At 47.2% G+C, this 20,549-nt stretch overlaps 7 protein-coding genes across 7 annotated transcripts; 4 read left to right on the plus strand and 3 right to left on the minus strand.

Annotated features, from left to right (window-relative positions):
• Positions 1–22: 22 nt before the first annotated feature.
• On the plus strand, positions 23–268 carry F5891DRAFT_937064 (uncharacterized protein; the record flags this gene model as incomplete). Its single annotated transcript, XM_041374074.1, has 1 exon — positions 23–268. A coding segment is annotated over one exon (246 nt), but the record flags the coding sequence as incomplete, so codon positions are not given.
• A 2,723-nt stretch (positions 269–2,991) lies between these two features.
• F5891DRAFT_993524 (carbohydrate-binding module family 43 protein/Glycoside hydrolase family 72 protein) lies at positions 2,992–5,272 on the plus strand. Its single transcript, XM_041378254.1, has 6 exons — positions 2,992–3,282; positions 3,365–3,566; positions 3,618–3,833; positions 3,892–4,041; positions 4,096–4,706; positions 4,762–5,272. The coding sequence occupies exons 1-6, from the start codon at positions 3,123–3,125 to the stop codon at positions 5,103–5,105; spliced, it is 1,683 nt and encodes a 560-aa protein (XP_041234105.1). The 5' UTR covers positions 2,992–3,122; the 3' UTR covers positions 5,106–5,272.
• A 38-nt stretch (positions 5,273–5,310) lies between these two features.
• Positions 5,311–7,329, plus strand: F5891DRAFT_993527 (uncharacterized protein). Its single transcript, XM_041378255.1, has 6 exons — positions 5,311–5,587; positions 5,854–5,954; positions 6,011–6,029; positions 6,084–6,253; positions 6,304–6,324; positions 6,371–7,329. The coding sequence occupies exons 1-6, from the start codon at positions 5,351–5,353 to the stop codon at positions 6,948–6,950; spliced, it is 1,128 nt and encodes a 375-aa protein (XP_041234106.1). The 5' UTR covers positions 5,311–5,350; the 3' UTR covers positions 6,951–7,329.
• A 2,318-nt stretch (positions 7,330–9,647) lies between these two features.
• Positions 9,648–12,092, minus strand: F5891DRAFT_1168672 (uncharacterized protein; the record flags this gene model as incomplete). The annotated part of the gene is made up of 9 exons (XM_041365460.1): positions 9,648–9,848; positions 9,908–10,089; positions 10,149–10,328; positions 10,388–10,537; positions 10,587–10,937; positions 11,003–11,299; positions 11,365–11,576; positions 11,620–11,817; positions 11,966–12,092. The coding sequence occupies 9 exons, from the start codon at positions 12,090–12,092 to the stop codon at positions 9,767–9,769; spliced, it is 1,779 nt and encodes a 592-aa protein (XP_041234107.1). The 3' UTR covers positions 9,648–9,766.
• A 771-nt stretch (positions 12,093–12,863) lies between these two features.
• On the plus strand, positions 12,864–16,042 carry F5891DRAFT_1098090 (uncharacterized protein). Its single transcript, XM_041363537.1, has 4 exons — positions 12,864–13,547; positions 13,606–13,914; positions 14,100–15,630; positions 15,680–16,042. The coding sequence occupies exons 1-4, from the start codon at positions 12,876–12,878 to the stop codon at positions 16,033–16,035; spliced, it is 2,868 nt and encodes a 955-aa protein (XP_041234108.1). The 5' UTR covers positions 12,864–12,875; the 3' UTR covers positions 16,036–16,042.
• A 573-nt stretch (positions 16,043–16,615) lies between these two features.
• On the minus strand, positions 16,616–19,407 carry F5891DRAFT_17898 (WD40-repeat-containing domain protein). The gene is made up of 10 exons (XM_041370808.1): positions 19,133–19,407; positions 18,503–19,080; positions 18,334–18,457; positions 18,176–18,283; positions 18,070–18,125; positions 17,568–18,017; positions 17,222–17,516; positions 17,059–17,168; positions 16,892–17,008; positions 16,616–16,837 (listed from the first exon to the last, which is right to left on the minus strand). The coding sequence occupies exons 1-10, from the start codon at positions 19,296–19,298 to the stop codon at positions 16,700–16,702; spliced, it is 2,142 nt and encodes a 713-aa protein (XP_041234109.1). The 5' UTR covers positions 19,299–19,407; the 3' UTR covers positions 16,616–16,699.
• Positions 19,408–19,460: 53 nt separating this feature from the next.
• F5891DRAFT_993555 (uncharacterized protein) lies at positions 19,461–20,470 on the minus strand. The gene is made up of 3 exons (XM_041378256.1): positions 20,423–20,470; positions 20,260–20,364; positions 19,461–20,209 (listed from the first exon to the last, which is right to left on the minus strand). The coding sequence occupies exons 1-3, from the start codon at positions 20,425–20,427 to the stop codon at positions 19,561–19,563; spliced, it is 759 nt and encodes a 252-aa protein (XP_041234110.1). The 5' UTR covers positions 20,428–20,470; the 3' UTR covers positions 19,461–19,560.
• Positions 20,471–20,549: the final 79 nt, after the last annotated feature.

The raw sequence follows: 20,549 nt of genomic DNA on the forward strand, positions 1-20,549 counted from the left end.
TCATATTGAAATCAACAGTTGAGGAAAGGCTTACAAGGTCCCCCAGAAGCACAATAAATCCACTGGCAATGAGAGTAGCGCTCTTTTAGCATTTTCCAATGCCAACTGGGGTGCACCCACTAGGTTGTACATCAAATCCATCACCTGCATGGGAGACTCAGTCATTCACAAAATCTGGGAGAGAACTCAGAACCTCTCTACTAAGAGGCATGGTGTGTGGAAGGACCTAGATGAGGAATCGGAGGATGAGCACACACTTATCTACTAGTCAGTGCTGTTCTTTCAATTGTGTTATTTGTCTTGCAACTGACTCATGCTGTTGTTGTCGTTCCTCAGGCTGTCATGATATTACTAGTAGGGCTACTCCCTCATCTCTTTGCATAGTATCACTATCTCTGCTCAGGCTGCTTCAAGTGCTTAGTATTTTCTGCTGCTCTTATTCACTCATTTTCCCATTGCTCTGAGTCGTTCATTTCTCATCACCATACTAGTAGTTTCATGTGTAAGGCTTTATAATAGCTAGTGCGAAGGGGTTCCACGAACAATGGAGTTTTGATATAAGAGGATTTGAGTTTTGACACGTCGAGAAGATAGTGCGATGGAATGTATTTAGCGGAGACGTTGTAGAAACAACAATACAATGAGGAACAAGGATGCTCCTAACTGTATCTATAAAATGTTGTGAGGTCGCGCGTTACCTAGTCTGCTATTCTTGAGGAGACAAGTGCGTTCGACCCTAGGGGAAGCGAGTGCTGCGAAGATCTAGAGGTACGCGCTTCAGCGAAGCGTGAGAAAGCGCAAGTGCGCGCAAGGTACGAAGGCGCGGGAATGCGCGCGCGTATTAGCGCGAAGCGCGGGAAAGCGCGCGCGCGTAAGCGGAAATAAAAGAGACTAAGCTTAAGTGATGATATAAAGCAATATAAGAAAAGATAGATGCAAAGTGTAGACCAATAGACTTCTACTATGTACTGCTAAGTAAATAGTGGGTGATAACTAGTAAGTTCAAGGGAAAAGTAAGGTAAAGTGTAGTATGTACTGCTGGCGCTTATATAGCGCGCCTAAGCGCGGTCATGCGGAGCCGAAGCGCTACCGAGTAGGTATGTAAGGATATATATGAGTGAGAAACTATGATAAAAATAAAGGTGGAACTATGCTAATAAAGGAAATGGAAATATACGTACTAGGAAGCTTGGTGGACAGTGGATGGATGCATCTGAATGGCTGGCGCTATAGGGCGCGCAAGCGCAGGAACGCGCGCGCGCGTATACATCGCGAAGCGCGGGAATGGTGCGCGCATGGCGCGCGTTGCGTGGGAAAGCTGCGCGTCATATAGAGATAGCTGTGGGTAGCGCACAGAATGACGCTGCGAGTTTGTGCTATATACTTCCTAGTGAAACCTGCCATATCACACCATGAGACACACGAGTCTCTACAACGTTTCTGGGACTTGCGACATTTTGTGGTGAAGGCTCTGGATTGCACACCAAATACATGGATATTTGAAGAGTATATATACATACAAGTGTGAAAGGGATAGCCAAGTGGCTCAAAATATGGTACAATATGCTGAGAAACAAAGAGAAATTCGATGAAAGGGACTTTGGAAGAAGGGTGAGCGCGACGAGAAGGATCATGTTCTACACGAGGTGATGGCATCACGTAACATAAGATAAGGTGTTTCTAAGTACAAGAGGAATCATAAAAATATGAAGGAATGTATCCGCGTGTCTCGGATACGAAGAGTAGAGGTCTTCACATCATTGAGACACGCGGACTGCATTTGCATTAGTTATAAGTTCGGTCGGAGTGCAGAGGACATAGTATCCTTACACATGCTGTCATCACATGGTATTCTTAAACATCGCTATTACTAGTATTCAGGCAGCCCACATTGTAGTACTAATATATCCTTCTGCTACTTACTCGCACTTGATTGTTACTTGCCCTTCCTTTATATTAACTTGTCCACTTGCCACACTTGAAATTTGAAAAGCAGTACTATTTGCCGCCATTTTTTCATGAATTAAGTGGAAATAAGTAAATAAAGTTGTTGTGCTTATCTACTTGCCAGCCCTTATAAATTGCTTTATTTTATGAATAAGTGTAAAATAAGTGCAAGAAAAGTTCGAAAAAGTGTAAAACAAGAGGAGGGATCTACTTGTTGAACTTGCAGCAAGTGGTTTCTACCATCCTTGCGAGCGACTTACAGTGCTTTGCATTAAAAAGTTCACTCCTTGATTTGGATGCAACACATTTACATATATTTGTACCCACCAAAAACCTCTTGCTTGCCGTGTGACCTGTCACACTCTAGTATGTCTCCACACCTCACAGAATTCTGGGTTATTGTCTGCCAACAGAAGACAGTTGCCAAAATAACTTGTTGAACTCGCTGGGTGATATTTGACACTTCACCAAGATTTCGGACATACAAGATATCCATTTGCTCGTTGTCATGGCAAGCCTCATATTCTCAATCAAAGGAGAACAAATAAAATATGTACAATTGTTGCCCGACGAGGCTTGGTGCACTTGGTGTCTGATCAGCAGTGTGACAATCGGACAGTAGCTGTTGTGGTTAGGGTTAGAGGTTTTGGTAGAGGAATGGTTCGAATTTTACATCCACCAAATACATACAAACACGTTGCGTCCAAATCAAGAAGTGAACTTTTTCATGCAAAGCACTGTATCCGCTTCTTGTGGGAAATTAAGTAACGGCAAGTGGCGGAAAAGCCAAATAAGGAATGTGTGAATTTACTGATGCATGTAAGATCAGATACGCATACCCTGCAAGCAAAGATTGTCGAACAGGTGCCAAGCTGATGATCATGCAGTCTTCCCGGTTGACTTGATACGATGTCGAGGTCCTGACGTATGCATGACGAACAGCTCCAAGAGGAGTTTCGCTTCAGTGAGGCCGGCCATGACACCGAGGCTCTGTTATATACGGAGATGACTAAGCTAGACTCTTCCCATAGGCCAGGTCAAAAGGTTTAACCCCGCCAGTCAAAATTATCTTGCACTGCAGTACATACCACCAACCACACGTTCCCTACTTAAAAAGGTCACAGCCGTCCACATCACTTCTCCATCCCGTTCCCAGAATCTTCGAGCGAGATATCATGCGAGCGAGCTCACGCTTCGTAGCTGGCCTTGCTCTAGCAGGCGCTTTTCTGACTGGCGTTGACGCTGCTATTCAGACGGTAACTCGCAATGGAAGATACCTCTATACCGCGGACGGGAACAGGTTTTATATCAAAGGTGTAGCTTACCAGGAACAAGGTAAGGACACATCGGTAAACATCAAGTCGACTTGATGTTTGCTACCGTCAAATGTCACGTCATTGCTCACAATGAGATGCAGGTGCGGTGGTCGCGAGCGCAAGCAATACCTTTCTCGAGCCATCCACTTTCATTGATCCCTTGGCCAATGGCACTGCCTGCACCCGTGATCTTCCCTACCTGCAGCAGCTTGGTGTCAATGCCATCCGTGCATATAGCGTTAACTCATCGTTGAACCACGACTCTTGCATGCAAACGTTCAGTAATGCTGGTATTTATACTATGTGAGTATTCGTGAAGCATTCCCAGCCTACCAGTCCATTGATATTGTCTAGTATCGATCTTTCCTTGCCTGGAAATGGTTCGATGGACCGCGACGCGCCATCCTGGACCACCAATCTACTTGATTTGTACATCGAGACCATCAACGTCTTCTCAAAATACAATAACGTTTTGGCTTACAACGTTGGAAATGAAGTCGTCATCGCAGCTAATGGCACCGCTGCTGCTACCTTTGTCAAGGCAGCTGCTCGTGATGTGAAAGCATACCTATAGGCTCGATTTGAATTTCTAGATCGGCTCCTATGAGGCTAAATGTCTTTCTTCCAGTAATTCTATCAATTCTGGCGCGCTCGTTGGCTATGCGTCCATCGACGCAGATGCTACATGGCTTGACCCTTTGGCTAACTACTTGTCCTGTGATCCCTCTGGATCAAACTCCGGTGCAGCTGCTATCGATCTATTCGGGTTGAATAACTAGTCAGTTTGAATTGTTGATATTTTCATTTTTTGATCATTGACATCGTGTTGCAGTGAATGGTGCGGAAATTCAACCTTTGAGGCTTCTTATGCTGGTGTAGAGGGACAATTTGCGGGTTATAATGTTGCAGCCTACTTCAGCGAATTCGGGTGCATTACTTCTCCTCCTCGTCTGTGGACAGAAGTTGGGGCGCTTTTGAGTTCGGAGATGTCTCCTGTCTGGTCTGGTGGTGTCGCATTCTCTTACTTCCCAGCTGCGAGCGCTCAGGGACAGTTCGGTATGGTTACGATCTCACCTGATGGAAGTACTGTCACTACAAGCAGCGATTTTACCAACCTACAGAGCCAGTACGCCGCTGCATCGCCGCCTAATTCGCCTTCGCAGAGCGCTGCTGGTGCTGCCAGCTATCCATCGTGCCCTCAACAGAACTCAACTTGGCTTGCTTCCAACACTCTTCCTCCCACACCTAATTTAGCTGCTTGCCAGTGTCTCGAAAACAATCTCAGCTGCCAATTCACGCCTTCGACCAGTAACTACACGGCAATCGTTGGATCGTTACTAGATTACGCGTGCAGCCTTATTGGACAGTCTGGTGGATCTTGCAGCGCGATTTCTTCCAACGGGACAACAGGACAATACGGCGCGGTGTCTGAGTGCGACCCTAGTAAGTTCATGATGTAAGAATGTTGCACAGTGCAAGCCCTAATCATTTCTCATAGCTATAATGTTGTCCTACGTGATGAGCGACTACTATATAGCAACCGGGGCCAACGCTCAATCATGTAGCTTCGGTGGGAACGGGACCGTCAATAGCAAGGCACCATCCAGTGCCACCGCTGCAAATAACGCGGCATCGTCCTGTCTCGCGAGTGCTTCGGGCACGTCCGTCCCCACTCTCCCTGCGGGAGCCCCGAGTCCCTCTGGGTCATCATCAAGCTCGGGTGGCGGAAGTGGTAGTTCACATAATGCCGCATCAATTGTTTTCGCTGATGCTAGGACCCTGATGGGCATGGGAGTTCTTGTTGCAGCTGGTATCGCGAGTGGACTCTGGACCATAGCATAGCTTAAGGACCTTTCTCGAAATTATTTGACGCGATGAACTTTTTTATAAATGGATTTTTTTTCAGAGTATTGTATATCCACTGGTTTACTGTTACTGCCACAATACTATCTTTAATATTTGTAGACTTATTGTCCCAAGTCTGTTTGAACATGTTTTGTTTCTAAGTTGTGGCAAGTTTGTTTATGACATGCTCTGTTGATCCCCTGAAATCTTTTTCAGAATATTTTTGCACCAATACCTCCAAGATGGCTGCATCACCGCTAGCAGCACAAGACACCAATGACAAATGGGGTTTCGGTGAAGACCCAGATAACATGGGACCTATGTCCAGCGCCGACCCCCTCGTCGACGACGCGCCTCTGGCAGCAGACGAAACGACTTCCGGGCAAATGGCCAGCGGCTCTGGTCATAAACGTACCTCCAGCGGTGACAACGGCGTTTCTGGCAGCAAAACCGACTCCGGTCGCGAAAAGTTATCCAAGGTGCTTAGGTCTCCTCTTATTCTTGTTGAATCCTCCGCTAGCTTGGATCTCTACCGCCTGCGCAAAGATCTTGTATCCTGACTATGATACTGGGCGATTAGTTGGTTCTGCGACTAAGCGATTTGCTACACCTGTCCCTGGTCGCTAAACCCTCACGTCGAAGTTTTGCGTGCAAATTCCTCTGTTCACTGGTCTTGCCCTTGTCTTCTCGCTGTTCTGATTCGCTTCATTGTCTGGCCTCATGTTGAACACATTGTGCTGCACAGCCGAACAAAGTATACATTGGCGGTTTACCAGACCATACACGCCAAGAGGACCTCCAAAGTTGTTTTGGAAAGATCGGAAGGATCACACACATCGAGTTGAAGTACGTTCTTCAATTTTACTTAGGGAATTGGTTTTTATTCAACATCTGCCATGTAGAATCGGATATGGTTTTGTCGTAAGTTATCACTGCCTCTATTCGCATGAGTGACCTCATGGAGGTTCGTTTTAGGAATTCGACAGCCGCGAAGCTGCCGAAGAAAGTGTTGCCAAGTACAACGAAGGGTACTTTATGGGCAACAAAATACGAGTGGAACTTTCCCACGGTCGCGGGCGCGCTACTAGGCGCTCTGATGATCCCGGCGCTTGCTTCAGATGCGGTGAAACTGGCCATTGGGCCAGGTGCGTAGTTGACGATCACGGTCATTTGTTGCTGACCGCTTTGAAAATAGGGAATGCCCTCGTTTGCAATCGTAAGTTATCTTAACACTGCTGTCAAGACTACTCACTCTTTGCCAGGCGTCCTCCTAGGGGTTCTTCTCACGAAGTGGGGTTGATTGAACGATTACCACCTAGGGATTACTTACCTCCTAGAGATTTTGGTCCCCCGGCACGGTATCCACCTCCACAGGATGCGAGGTATTATGATTATCCGCCGCCACCTCCTAGCAGAGATTTCCGACGTCCCGTCTCGCCTATAAGGGATCAAAGAGATTTTCTTACGGGGCCGTCTCCACGTCCGCGCGATTATGATGATTATAGATTGAGGGGACCTCCGCCGCCACCTCCTGCCCGGTATGATCGCCCATATGACAGAGATTTGCCACCGAGAGGCTATCCTCCACCAAGGGACTTTGATCGGTATGAAAGGCGTCCCCCACCAGATGATAGGTACCCTCCCACGAATTCCAGGCCAAGGACACCTCCTGGTCCCCCTCCTCGCCGCGATGACTACGATAGACCACTCCGGTATGGCGCGACTTCTTGTATTGTGGTTGAAGTCTCATTATCTCCAAGGGATTACATTCCTAGGCCACTTACACCGCCCTTACGCCAACCGGACTACCCTCGTTCTCCTGAGCCGCCTCGCTATCGGTGAGTCCTTTGTTGCATCATGTTTTCATGATTCCTCATGCAACTGGAAGTCGCCGCTCATTGAGTCCTCCGCCCCGCTCTGCGCATTACGATGCCTACCCTGGCGGCAATGGATACTCTGGCGACAGGTCTGGTCCTCCGAGGGACGACAAGCGTGTCAGAGACTATCCCTCTCGCCGTGACCCGGAAATTGCCTATAGGAGAGCCTGACATGTCTTTTTTCTTGTCGTTAAAAGTTATCTATATCATTTCTTGTTTTGTATATCTTTTATATGCTTACATGTAGCTTTCTTTCTTGTTTGTCTCTTTCCATTCGTCACTACGCCTGCTTTGTTTGCATATTAGCAGATACAAACTCATATTGGCTTGGATTCTAATAGTGATGGGCTCATCGTTACTCTGCTATTGGTCATTGCTCGCTGCAGTGGGAGGAGGACCAGAGGCACGCCCCTACCTCTACTTCCGTCGACGAGCGCTAAGGTCCAAGATGTCACCTTGTTCAACATGGTGACCTTCAGTCGTTACTTTTTATTGACACACTCATGTCAATTCCACTACAAAAGCAGATATTTGAACACCATTTGCCTCGCCTTTCTCATTTGCTCCTGAAATCAGCATACGGGACAATCAAGTAGTGTGGAGAGACAGTAGCTGAACCGGGGTAGAATAAAGTGAACTCACAAAGCAAGTATATATTCTCAGCATTAGATCGACGATTCGCAAGAGACACTCATTCCACAGCATAACACGAATTATGAGTTTCGAAGGGCCTGATTTGTTCCCTCGGTGCCTAATCTGATGCGGAATCAAGTCGGAATTCTTGAATCCTCACATCTGTTTTCCGTCAAGATTCAAACAAAAGCAAGTCTGGTTATACTCTAGGTAGACATCGATGAGAGCTACTTCTAAAATGCTTTCCTTACTGAATCACGCTCGTCCGTCCAAAATGATGAGCGAGTGTTTGACCCCTGCCAGCCAACAGTCATGTTCCCTGCCAGTCTAGTGGTGCTGTCTGCCCAGTAAATCGAGAAAGCCAAAAACTCACTCCTAGTCCTAGACTGTCAGCGATTTCACAGCACTATATCATCTTCCCTAAATCTGACGGGTCATGAGCAGCACCATGTGCTCATTGTGAAAATCAACATACTGATATTTGTACCGCATGAACGTGCCCTGTAGCCCATACAACATCAGTTACCAAGTAGATAACGGTGAACATGCCACGATAAACCTACCAAAGGCATCCTGTCAATTTCACATCAGCTGAGTGGGGACAGCGCATGGAGATAGTTGTGGGTGCAAGTCAAGGAGGGATGCTGAGACTTCAAAGGTTTAAGTAGAATTTCAGCAAATTTAGCCGAAGTCACAAACTCGACCCTAATCAAACGGTCAAGAGGATATTTTCCAGGGTCAATCTGTAGTCAGATTGCAATGTTTTCCAGAGGATGTGCGATGGTATAGTTAATAAGTTGGAAAAGACTCTGCTTATTGTACTTACCCTTGAGGGTGGTGTTATGACTTGTTACACATCGGATTGGCGTCTGGTTGCAGGGCAGATCTATTTACTGTCGTGTTATGCATGTTGTTTTCCTCTGATTAGGGTCTGGTCAAATTCTTGTTTCCGCGATGAATGTGGTATATATAGTTGACCATGAGCGAAAGGATCAGTACTTAAGTACTTATCTCCCGGTATCCCGGTATCCGATTTTGCATTTCCCCATGATGAAGCTCTGAATTTCTCCTAGTATCCATGAGACTTCTGAGCAGTGTCATCTATCGTGGGCCGGATGTAATAACCAGTTTGGATTACACATTGCCAACATTTCCTAGTGTTCTACTGGCAGGAGAATGTCGGAGATAGAAGAAGTCGAATCTGAGGTCTGCTGGCAATGTAGTGGCAATGCAAACATCTGTTTATAAAAGAATATTTCAGGTGGGCAGGTTTTGACGCTATTCAGGACATAAAGACAAGTGTCTTTCTTGCCGTCTCCTTCTGAATTATTTTTGAGATTCCATATTACATCTCACAAATAATGCATCTCTCCTTCGTCCTCGCCGTTATTGCGTTGACAGTGTCTCTTGTCAGTGCTGACAGTTGTCCCTCCACCTGCAACGTCGACGCCCATAATCCCGGTTGCTGCGATGGCTATGATTGTGTGCCAATAGTTGTTGACAACGAAGTGAGTATGAGTAGTTTTCATCTTCATAACCATGTGACTCACCGGCCTGGTAGGGCGATGTCGTATATGAGTGTCAGCCAGAGTAATCGTGATAGCGGTTCGTGTTTCTGCTTTCGCATCAGTGTAGTGTGGTTGACGCCATGACGCATAAGTAGTTCTCGAGTACTTCGTTGCTGAGCGCTGAGTGCTCGGTTGTAAATTAAAGGAAGATCTCGAACACCGTTAACTGCATGAGATATGACTAACGTACTCACGACGCGTTGTTTTACGTTTCATTGTAAGATTGCAGAATATCAGTAATTTATAAAGGCTTCACTTGATGGGATGGAGTCCTGGACGGGCGCACTCATCAGGGAAAACCTCCTTCACGAAATCAAGGTAATTTCAGAGAATTCCTCTGAATTCCGCTGAAATAAAAGTAAACGAGATTATTCAACTCCAGTCGAAATTCCTTTGAATTCCTTTGAAATCCTTTGAATTTGCTGATTGATTATCTTGAATTATCTTGAATTCAAACAATGTGAAGACACACGAACATCAAATATATTAGAATTAAACGAGAATATCACAACCGAAAGACGGCAAAAAGATCAGCAGACTCGAAAAAGCACCAGTATGTACAAATGACTCGGAAGGTTGATTAATCTTCACCCATTGCATCAAGATCAAGGTAATCACAAGCGGCGTCCAATGAACCAGCGGGCTCTGAGCTTTCTACTGCACTAATGTTGAATTAGTTAGAGTACACGACGATAACAAATAGCGCGTGAGCAAGACATACCTGACTGCCTTGTAGAGACGCGCCATCAGTACATGGTACTTCTTTCGACTACCGTTAAAGATGCGTGTGAGAGTCGCTTGGTGAGCGTTGTAAACACTGATGTGGAAGGAGGAATTGAATGATTTGACTTGTGCGCCTGAGGGTGGGTTCCCGCTGCTCCAATCCTTCAATATCGAGTAAATCTGCAGAGAACATTATGTAGTGAGCAAACAGAGTAAACATTATCAAGAGCGGCACCTACAAGCGTTGCAATCAAACACACCATAGCAACAGGTAGCTCGGGCTCGTTGTTTCCATCCAAGACCGAGACAAAATCGTCACAGGACTGGACACCAATTGAGTTCTCACCATCGAAAAAAGATAAACGGATGGAGTCAACCATAGACTCGTCACAAAACGGTTGGTCCCCAAGGACCTTACCCTGGGTGGTGGATAAGAATAAGATAAATGAAGAGATAGATAACGAAAAAATGAACAGACCTTGGCGTCGGTTGGGAAAATATACTTGTGACCCTTGATGAGGTCGTCTACCTCGTCACCGCAGCCTTTCTTGAGTCCAAAACGAGAGACCACAATTTGATGCGCGAGTTTCTTGAGATTAGTACGGAAGGAACTAAGCCGTCCCTCCGGCTTGTGAGGATGTCAGTGATGTCCAGTAACATACAAGAAGTGTACATACCACTCCAGCGAGAGCCACCGCATAATCAAAGTCATGCTTGATCCTCTTTGCTATCGCATATTCCTTATGCTTCCCGGCAGCATTATAAACTGCATCGAGAGCCATCTTGCGCTTCTGAGTGATGTTGGGAAATGCGTTGTCGAAGATAGAGGCTTTCTTGAGTTCAAAGACGGCAGTCTTCAACACCTGCTGAATCCGAGTATTCTGAGCCTTGAGGTTGATCGAGCTATCGGCTGAGTAGACTAGATCTGTGAATATAGGCCATGTAAAGGAGTGTTCAGACAACTCCTTATCGGCGGAGGCTGGCAGTGCCTCGTCTGTTAGCTGCCGCGACTCTGCGAATTTGGGCCTCTAGAAAACAGTATATTCATTAGTAAGACAGAGTGATGGGAGCGTAGTAGAGTAGAACACATCACCTCAATTTCTTGACGTGCTTCTGCTACTTTGCTCCTTTTCTTCTTCTTCTTCTTGCTTGGCTGTGGTTTCGAGTTGGTGAGTGATGAAGGCTCGCGGTAATCATAACTTGCCTTGGAACGTTGACTGTCACTGCGGTCACTGGCAGACTCCGTGTCTTTGTCAGCAAACTGCAACTCTGACTCAGACTCGTCAGAAACCCCGCTAGATGTCATCCGAACACTATTCGACAATGTTTTGCTGGTTTGCGATAGTGCGCTGGCAGATCTAGCTGCACGAGGAGGCATCATGTAGGGAATCTTAAATAAAAGGTGCGTCATTTTTTTCATCATTCTCAACTTTGGGTAGCTAAGTGACGACTCACCTCTTTAATCAGTTCCTTCTGGGAGGGTACTAAGTCCTCATCATCGTCTTCTGGAACCTCCGCATTATCGTCCGATTTGTCGGTGTCATGATCACTCTCTCCGTATTCACTGACAGAGTCGTTATCTTCGATTGACACTGCGACTGACTTTGGCAGCTTGCTGTTTTTCTTATCGCGGCCTTGACTTTGACCATGACCGTTGACTTGATCCGCTGTTGAGTATCTCTCATACTGATCTGTTAAGCAACTACTAACCATTGTCTAACTTTTCTGCAGGTGTCTTTCGCGCTAACTTGGCGGCTGGTACTGATTGTAGCGCAGTTACTGTGGGTGCGCGCTTACGAGTATTGGTCGTTGTCTCATTCTTTCGCGCTAACTTGGCGGCTGGTACTGATTGTAGCGCAGTTACTGTGGGTGCGCGCTTACGAGTATTGGTCGTTGTCTCATTCCAGACTGAAACAAGGTGTGTCAATGACTGCTTTCTCCAATTGCCTGTACTAACTTTTTCGCTCTAAGGCCTTTACTTTGGATGACCGCTGCAGTGGTTCTTGGTGATGACTGTGAGTCCATCGCATTTTTCTTGGCCTATGGATGTACTCACTCTCTTCTGTATTGCCGGTTTTTTTGCCAGTGGAATCTTGACTTGCCACCTGGGCCTTTCTTTGGGCGTTCCGCTTGTGGGCGGCTATATCTGACGGCGTTGAAGACAGATGGGGACTCGGAGGCATACTACTAGTAGTGTTTGCTTCAGCTGAAGTTGGGAAGGGAAAGGTTGAGACGGTTATGAAAACTTATTGGTGGCCACTCTCATTTTCAGGTCTGTTTTTTTACTGTGCTGTGCCAGCGCTAGGGTCGTTGGTTTTTTTTTCATCTAACGTGTGGTTACAGAAATGGCTAAAACAAGCAGAGCGTCTACTAGCAGAATTTCAAGCTGCAACCGTCAACTTGAATGGTGCTCCCTCTCCTCCCCTCTCAGGTTCAGCTCGCCGCATCATCAAAGAAGCTGAGGCACGTGTAGCCCATGCTGATGGACAGAGAGTCCAGGCAGAAGCATGTACTGCCAGGCAACAAATCCAACTCGGTTCACAGTGTGCCACCATCATTTTAGTACGTTTGTTTGTTGCCGTGCTGTCACCGTAATCTAACCTGTTCTGAAATATCAAGTAAATTCGTGTTGTGTGGCCGCGTCTTCGTACCCTTCCATGCTAAGGAAGGGAGCCTGTACCTTTTTGAAACAACCGCGTCTTCGTACCCTTCCATGCTAAGGAAGGGAGCCTATACCTTTTTGAAACAACCGCGTCTTTGGCCGCGTCTTCGTACCCTTCCATGCTAAGGAAGGGAGCCTGTACCTTTTTGAAACCTGTACTGCCAGGCAACAAATCAAACTCGGTTCACAGTGTGTGAATCTTCACACTGGATAGCACGCTGTAAGGTTTGCACCGTCTCTCTACTACCCATCACTACCTACCTACCTACCACCACTACCTACCGCCTGTTTTGTTGCCAACAAAATGATCACTTGCCCAGGTTGCACCAAAAACTTCGAGCACGCTGGATACTCCCATCACCTAGCCAAGACCACGAATCCATCATGCGCAGCCCTATTACAACATTCTGGTCTTTTTCCTCAGTCAGAGCCTGAGGTTGAGAATTCTGACGGTCTTGATGATGGAGATGACAATGTTGATCCTCGTCATCTAACGGAATTTACAGGAGACTATTTTGGCCACTACAACGAACAAGATCTGGAATGGCCAGATGATAATGACGAAGTTGCAGCGGCGGAGCCTCCTTTGGATTCTGATGGCGAGGAAGAGGATCACAATGCAGAGGTTGAGGTTGAGAATGGGTGGGAACGCCCTGCAGATCCTGTACCGCAGGATATCGACGTTGATGTTTTTGAGGAGTCAGATATGTTGCCACAATCACATGCAGCCGAACGACAAGAAGCGGAGAAAGCCCTTGGTCGCCAGCCCACTATTGAGAAATTTCCGCGGCGCCATGCAGGTGCTCCAATACTTAACTCTGGCACTACCGCTTTCGAGTCTTATAACAATGCTCTGCAAGGCGCAGACAATGTTTGGGCTCCCTTCGCATCTCGCATAGACTACGAGGTTGCAAAGTGGGCAAAACTTCGTGGATCGGGCTCAACTGCTTTTTCAGAGCTGCTTGCAGTCGAAGGGGTGAGTCTTCATTTTCTTGGGTCATGAATGGGCCAACTTTTTAACTACGTTTCTATAGCTTCATGATGCCTTAGGTCTTTCGTATCGAAACACCCGTGAACTCAATCAAATCATTGACCGACACTTACCATGCCGACGACCTCGTTTCAAACGTGAAGAAATCATTGTTGCAGACGAAGCATTTGACGTGTACTCGCGTGACGTCATGGAGTGCGTCAAAGCCCTTTATTCAGATCCGGATTTCTCGCAACACCTCAACTACACTCCCGAACGCCATTATGTCGATGCTGACAAAACAATCCGAATGTATCATGATATGCATACAGGAAAGTGGTGGTGGTCCACGCAGGCGAGTCTTTTGAAAAACGTTCTGATTCATATTGAACTTACCACAATATCATTTAGAAAGAACTCGAAGCAGAGAAACCTGGCGCAACAGTCATACCCATCATCCTTTCCTCCGACAAGACGCAGGTCACCATGTTTAGGAACAAATCTGCCTATCCTGTCTATATGACAATAGGCAACATTCCGAAGGAGATCCGTCGAAAGCCATCTCGACGGGCGTGGATTCTCCTGGCCTATCTACCAACCTCAAAACTCGAACATATCACAAACAAGGCTGCGAGGCGCCGAACGGCCACAAATTTATTTCATGCTTGTGTGCGTCACATTCTGGAGCCTCTGAGAGTCCCCGGCAAGGATGGTGTTGCTATGGCTAGTGGGGATGGAGTTGTGCGTCGAGGACATCCGATTGTCGCATGTTATTCCGCCGATTACCCGGAACAGTTGTTGACAACTGGGATAAAATCTGGAGAATGCCCAAAATGCGATGTCCCGCATGAGGAGTTGGGAAGTCCTGATGTTCCTGTCAAGCTGCGAGACCTCGAGGCAATTGTCGCTGCATTGTCGCTCGTTGATGAGGACTATGACTTGTGGAGACAAGCATGCCAGGAGCGCGGCATTAAGCCCATCTACAAACCATTCTGGCTGGATCTCCCGCATGCTAATATATTCCAATCCATCACGCCGGACGTGTTACATCAACTCTACCAGGGTATTGTAAAGCACCTCATCGAGTGGATCAAGGAGGCATATAGCGAAGCCGAAATTGATGCTCGTTGTCGTAGACTTCCCCCAAACCATAATATCCGATTGTTTCTCAAGGGTATCAGTAATCTCTCGCGTGTTAGTGGAACGGAGCACAATCAAATCTGTCGCTTCCTGCTCGGCATTGTCATTGGCATACGGTTGCCTGGAAATCTCAACAATGCTCGCCTTACTCGTGCTGTTCGTGCCATCCTTGATTTCCTGTACCTTGCGCAATACCCTTGTCATACGGACGAAACACTGGCACTTCTCGATGATGCCTTAACACGCTTTCACGACAATAAGGACATCTTCCTTGATCTTGGAATCCGCTCGAATTTCAACCTTCCGAAGCTTCACGGCTTCCGTCACTATGTACATATGATAAAAACGTATGGTACAACTGACAACTACAACACCGAGTACACAGAACGTTTACACATCGACCTCACGAAGGATGCCTATAGGGCTACCAACCATAAAGACGAGTACACTCAAATGACACTCTGGCTCGAAAGACGGGAGAAGATTCTATGGCACGACAACTTTGTCCAATGGCGTCTCGTTGGTGATATTGCCCCGCAAGAAATCATACCTCCAGACATGGATTATCGTCGCGCAATCAAGATGACTAAACACCCGACCATCAAGCGTGTCCAGTTGGACCGCATTGTGCGGGAGTATGGCGCCACATTTTTCACTGAAGCTTTGGCTCGTTACGTCGTCGGGAGAAATCAACCTGGTTTGTCTGCAGCACAACTCGAACGCGAGGCCGCTCACATCATTATTCCCTTTGATACTGTGGCTACGTTCCACAGGATCAAATTCAACTCAATCAATGCTCGGGGGATCCAGGACTCGAGTGTCACCGTGGATTCTGTCCATTGTCAACCATCACAAGAGGACAAGCGAGGGCATATGATCCCCGCGCGTTTTGACACAGTTTTGGTCAACGAAGGGGACGGCGGGACAACAGGCGTGGATGGTGCGTTTTGTATGGTGCATTGAACATGTTAGTCACTAATCTCACTCGATCACTGAAGGTTACCGTGTTGCGCAAGTCCGTGTCGTCTTTACGCTAACAAATCAAGCTTCGAATGTGTTATTCCGCGCTGGACCTGCACAACCACCCACCCACCTTGCCTATGTGGAATGGTTCACTCCATTCCAGCAACCGGAATCACACCATGGGTTGTACAAAGTTGCCCGCTTGATTCGTCATGGAGAACGTCTGGCAAGCATCATTGAGATATCAGATATCTGTAGGAGCATTCATCTTATACCTAATTTCGGCGTAGCGGCACCTCGTGAGTGGACGAGTAGCACTGTTCTGGAGTGCTGTTCCACCTTCTTTGTAAACCCCTTCAGTGACCGACATGCTTATTTAACACTTGTCTGAGCATTACAATGAAATTTGTTGAAATACCTTTGAATACAAATAATTTACCGAATTCTCAGTATTTTCATGCGAGTTTGTGAAATTACCTTGATTTTGTGAAGGAGGTTTTCCCTGATGCTCAGCGGTCCATCTCAAGCTGTGCTATTTGCACGTGCCCTCCTTTTCTTAAGCTGCAAGTTGCTCTTCCACACAAAGATCATTCCTGAACGAGAATTACTGGAGTGTCGCGTACATACAACGAATACCCCACCTGAAATCGCGTAGGCTAGCACTAACGTCACCCATAGATCTTGCACAATGACATAACGCTCATGCACTTCGTGTGCACCGTGCAAGGTCCCCGGATCAATTAAAGTATCGTGCGGTCCTCGCAAATCTGATACCTGGCACGTAAGTAGATCCTTCGGCCTTTTTGTCCGGGGACGCACACACTGAAAACTAGCAAGAATCTGATGAATTTCTTGTATGTGATAAGCCTGAATTCAAGCCGTGAATAAAACTTGTAGATGTATGCATCTTCGTGTGTGCTATTACATCTATCCGGTGTGTTGGTGCTAAATTATAACCAACCGGACTCGTCTGCACTAAGTGGAGGTATATATAGATTCTAATTGGCGCCAACATTCTCGACGGTAAAGGTCCTTAGGACCTCTCCAATCGAGAATCATAGAGTCCATATCTTTACCGCAGCGTCGCGTCCGCCCGACACGAGGTACCGGTCCATGTATCGTAGGCGCTCGACGGGTTGTGTGTGGCCGTTCGTGGAAAGAGACGAGTGTTGCATACTCGTGCGATTATAGATCTGTGGACATAGGGAATTAGTATCCAGTAATACTCAAACAGCCAAAAAGTCCACCTTCACGTTATTTTCACCAGTAGCAGCAATAACTTTGCGGGTGTCGAACTGCAGCGCGGTTACAGCATGATCATACTTGAGGGTTTCAAATGTGCCGCCTGTCCTAACGTCCCATATCTAAGGACACACTTCAGAATGTCACTAGCCAAAGAAATCAACGTGCATACCCGTATTGACTTGTCGAGACTGCCGCTGGCAATATGCATCTCATCAAACTGAAGACAGGTCACTGGGCCGGTATGTCCCATTAACGTTCGGTGGGCCTGTCCCGTCCGCACTAGAGATAGAATTTTCATCTCAAATGCGGCAGAAATGACCAGAACAACTTACTGTCCCACATTCGTACTGCCCCGTCCCCGCTACCGCTCACGAGTCCATAACCCCAGAATTGGACCCCACCCACGAAATCTTCGTACATGTCCCAACTACCGTCTGCGGAAGGAGGTGTAGGAACGGCGAAGTGCCCCGCAGAGGCAGCGGCACTTGGGAAGGTGTGATTTGGTATGCCGGCGCCTGTTATAGTGGACTGTGGATGGGAGATAGCCCATAGGATATCCATTGTCATGACACACTGTCCAGTCGCAAGGTCCCATTGACGAAGTGTCTTGTCCGAAGCACCAGTGACCTGCATGCGAGGTGAGACGACATGGAGCTGGAGAACAAATGAAAGATTTACCAAACACTCATCTTCAAAGTAAAGTGCGGTGACAGCCTTACTGTGCCCTTCAAACAACCTGATGCACGGTCCAGCTTGGTCAGCCGTGCCTGCTTCACTAGGTTCATTTGACCGAATTCCATTTGGTTTTTCGACCAGTTCCCCATCATAAGCGGCACCCTCGTCCTCTTCCGCAACATCGGCAAGACCACTTCTCTCCCATTCTTCTTCGTCTACTAGTCGAAGGTCCCAAAGGCGCACGCTGCCATCCTCTGCACCAGTCAAGCAAAGGTTATCCTCAACTTGTATGCACTTGACGGCACCACGATGCCCACGTAAACGCCCGATTTCAGAGCCTGTCATCAAATCCCAAAGCCGTGGTTGGGAGTCTGCTTGTGATGTGCTCACAAGCGTTCCGTAAGGTTCGGAGAAGTCGAGGGCAGCAATTGGTGTTAGGTGACTTTCTAGGGTCTGCAACCAATTGAATGGGATTTGAAAGGATGAGTTCGGATGCTAAACTCACCATGAATGCGACCCCTGGTGGGAGCTCGTCATGTTCTGACGGTAAGAATACGGGACCTTCAAGACATAATAAATATATGCAATAAACAAATTCGTAACAGGCGTACCTCTCCGCCGCCGTGAAGGGGCAACATGAGGTGCCGGTGCGGTTTTGGTGTTGTCACTCTGGCGAAAGGCAGCTTCCTCGAATTCTATTCGTTCTTGCACACCCTCAACTGTCCACGGATCAGCGAAGTTTCGTATGCACAATTCAATTGACCCTTACGCTCATCATCCAATTCTAGCTCATCCTCGTGCAATTTCAAGAGGTCTTGTTCCAGACTCCCTCTTATTGAGTCCAGCGCTTTGATTTTATTGTTGATTTCCGCAATCTCACTGTTAATTAGACTCTGCACCACGTTAGAGAAGTCGGGATGTGAGACAGAGAAACATACCCGTCGAACATGAAGATTCTCCTTGTCAAGTATTATCTCCTGGGTCTGTCGTCGAAGTTCATCCTTGCCAAGTGCCTTTGCTGAACTAAGGCTCTCCCTGCCTCGTCTCTTCCCCTTTCGTTTCCCTCGTTCATCAAGACGTGAAACCACCACCATATCTTCTTCACTTGCGATGCTTCTCTCCTCTTCATCTTCAATCATCATCCCTCTCGCACTCATCCCTAGCTTTTTTAGTCCAATCCTCGGAGTCTCGACATTCCGCATCTGTTTGCGACGTGTCCGGTTTTTCTCTGAACTCGGAACAGTGGCATTAAAACCGCGGAGTAGGCTCACGTCAGACGCAATACCCCCCGCTTCTGGAATCTCAGCGTCCAAGAGCTCATCCGTTGCCTCGATGATCTGAAGATCTCGCGACGTGATGCGGCGCGTACCGAGGGTTAGACGCATTGGGGCGCGTCCGAGAGTTGCAAAGTCCAGCCGGGATCCTCCGGGAGCTGAGGCACCAAGAGAACTTTGCGAACGTGAAGACACGGTCGCCGCTGCGTTAATCATACGAGGAGTCATTATTACCGGAGCAACTGGAAAGAATATATTAGATGACTGTAATGAATAGTACCGCGTGTTGCTCACGGTCTGTAAGAATGCGTGAGGAGTCTTTCTTCTTGTTATTGAAGGGCGCAAATAGGGTTTTGGACACCAATTCCATCTTACTGTGGACTGTGGACTGTTCCGGGTCCAACGCTGCACGGGTAATGTCTGGCCGGTTGGCTGACTTTCCCTTAAACTTTGAGGACATCTAATCGCATTCCGCACGAACACGAAAGAAGGGGGAACTGAGTGGGCTGATGAAGATATACTTATGCGAAGGAGAGTAAACGCAAGTTTTCTGGTTCTGAATGTCTCTGCCGGAACACCATGGCTGGAATTCACACGCTCGACAGCATTCACAGAAGGCACATGAACTTAAAAGTATACAGGTTACAAAAGTAGTGCTTGTAATCTATAATTAAAATATTGATACAAGCAGTATGCGTCCTACACTAATTTTCCTGTCGACCTCAAGACCAATGAAAGTCAAGAATGAGATCAAAACCGTACGGATTGAGGTCATATTCAAGTGGTCGACGAGGGGGTAGCGGCGACGACATCAGGGATGGCTTGGAGCTGGAAACTGACGTTGTTGTCGGTGTCGGTATCGTTGTCGTGGATGGTTCCATATCTGCGATGGATGGTGAGGCTTGGGCCTCTGTTTGGCCGAACATCGAACGGAGCGCTGATAATGTGGACTTCTGGGTAGATATGACGTGTACGGTATGATGAATTGCCGATAAATGCGTCTCCTCAGGTGATGATGTTTCTTCCTCGGCGTTTGGTAGCTCCTCCTCTGCGGTGAGCTTCTCTGCACGATCCTTCATCTGCTGCACCATATCTGCAGCCAGTCTCTCCACACTTTCCCTCTCCCATTTCTGCATATCATATGATTCGAAAACCCCCGAAGTAAAATCGCACCAGCATCTGTCATTGACGCGAATTATGGGTGGAGTGTGTTCGCGCAGGTCGAAATTGGGTGGCAAGGTTACATTTAATGCGTCATAAAAGGTGGTGATAGTGGAGGACCATGGAATCGAGAGACGCGTCTCCAATGGGAATGACTGCCAATAACATGATGACAGAAAGAGAGCTCCGAGAAGTACAATGCAGTAGAAGCTATGAACATATCAGTATCACCTCAACGCACCCATAGCACAGCACCTCACCATGGTTTCGCGTGCAAAGCTAATGAAAACAGGAAGAGCACCAAAAAGTATGGCTGAGCAGTTGGGAGAGGCAAAAGTAACAGCGGTAGGAACCACCTTGTGCACCTGGTTGATACAGAAATCACAATTAATAAGTCGTTTTGCCTTTGCTTCAGTAACTCACCACATGAATGATGATTTCTGACTTGTCCTTTATGTAAGTACAAACGCCGCAATATGCAAATGTGTGACTGGTGACGGGATCTTAGGATGTCACAACTTATCACAACAGGTCTCAATCCAGATCTCAA

This window comes from Suillus fuscotomentosus (genome assembly GCF_016647785.1).
Source record: "Suillus fuscotomentosus strain FC203 chromosome Unknown F5891scaffold_1, whole genome shotgun sequence".
Lineage (NCBI taxonomy): Eukaryota > Fungi > Basidiomycota > Agaricomycetes > Boletales > Suillaceae > Suillus > Suillus fuscotomentosus.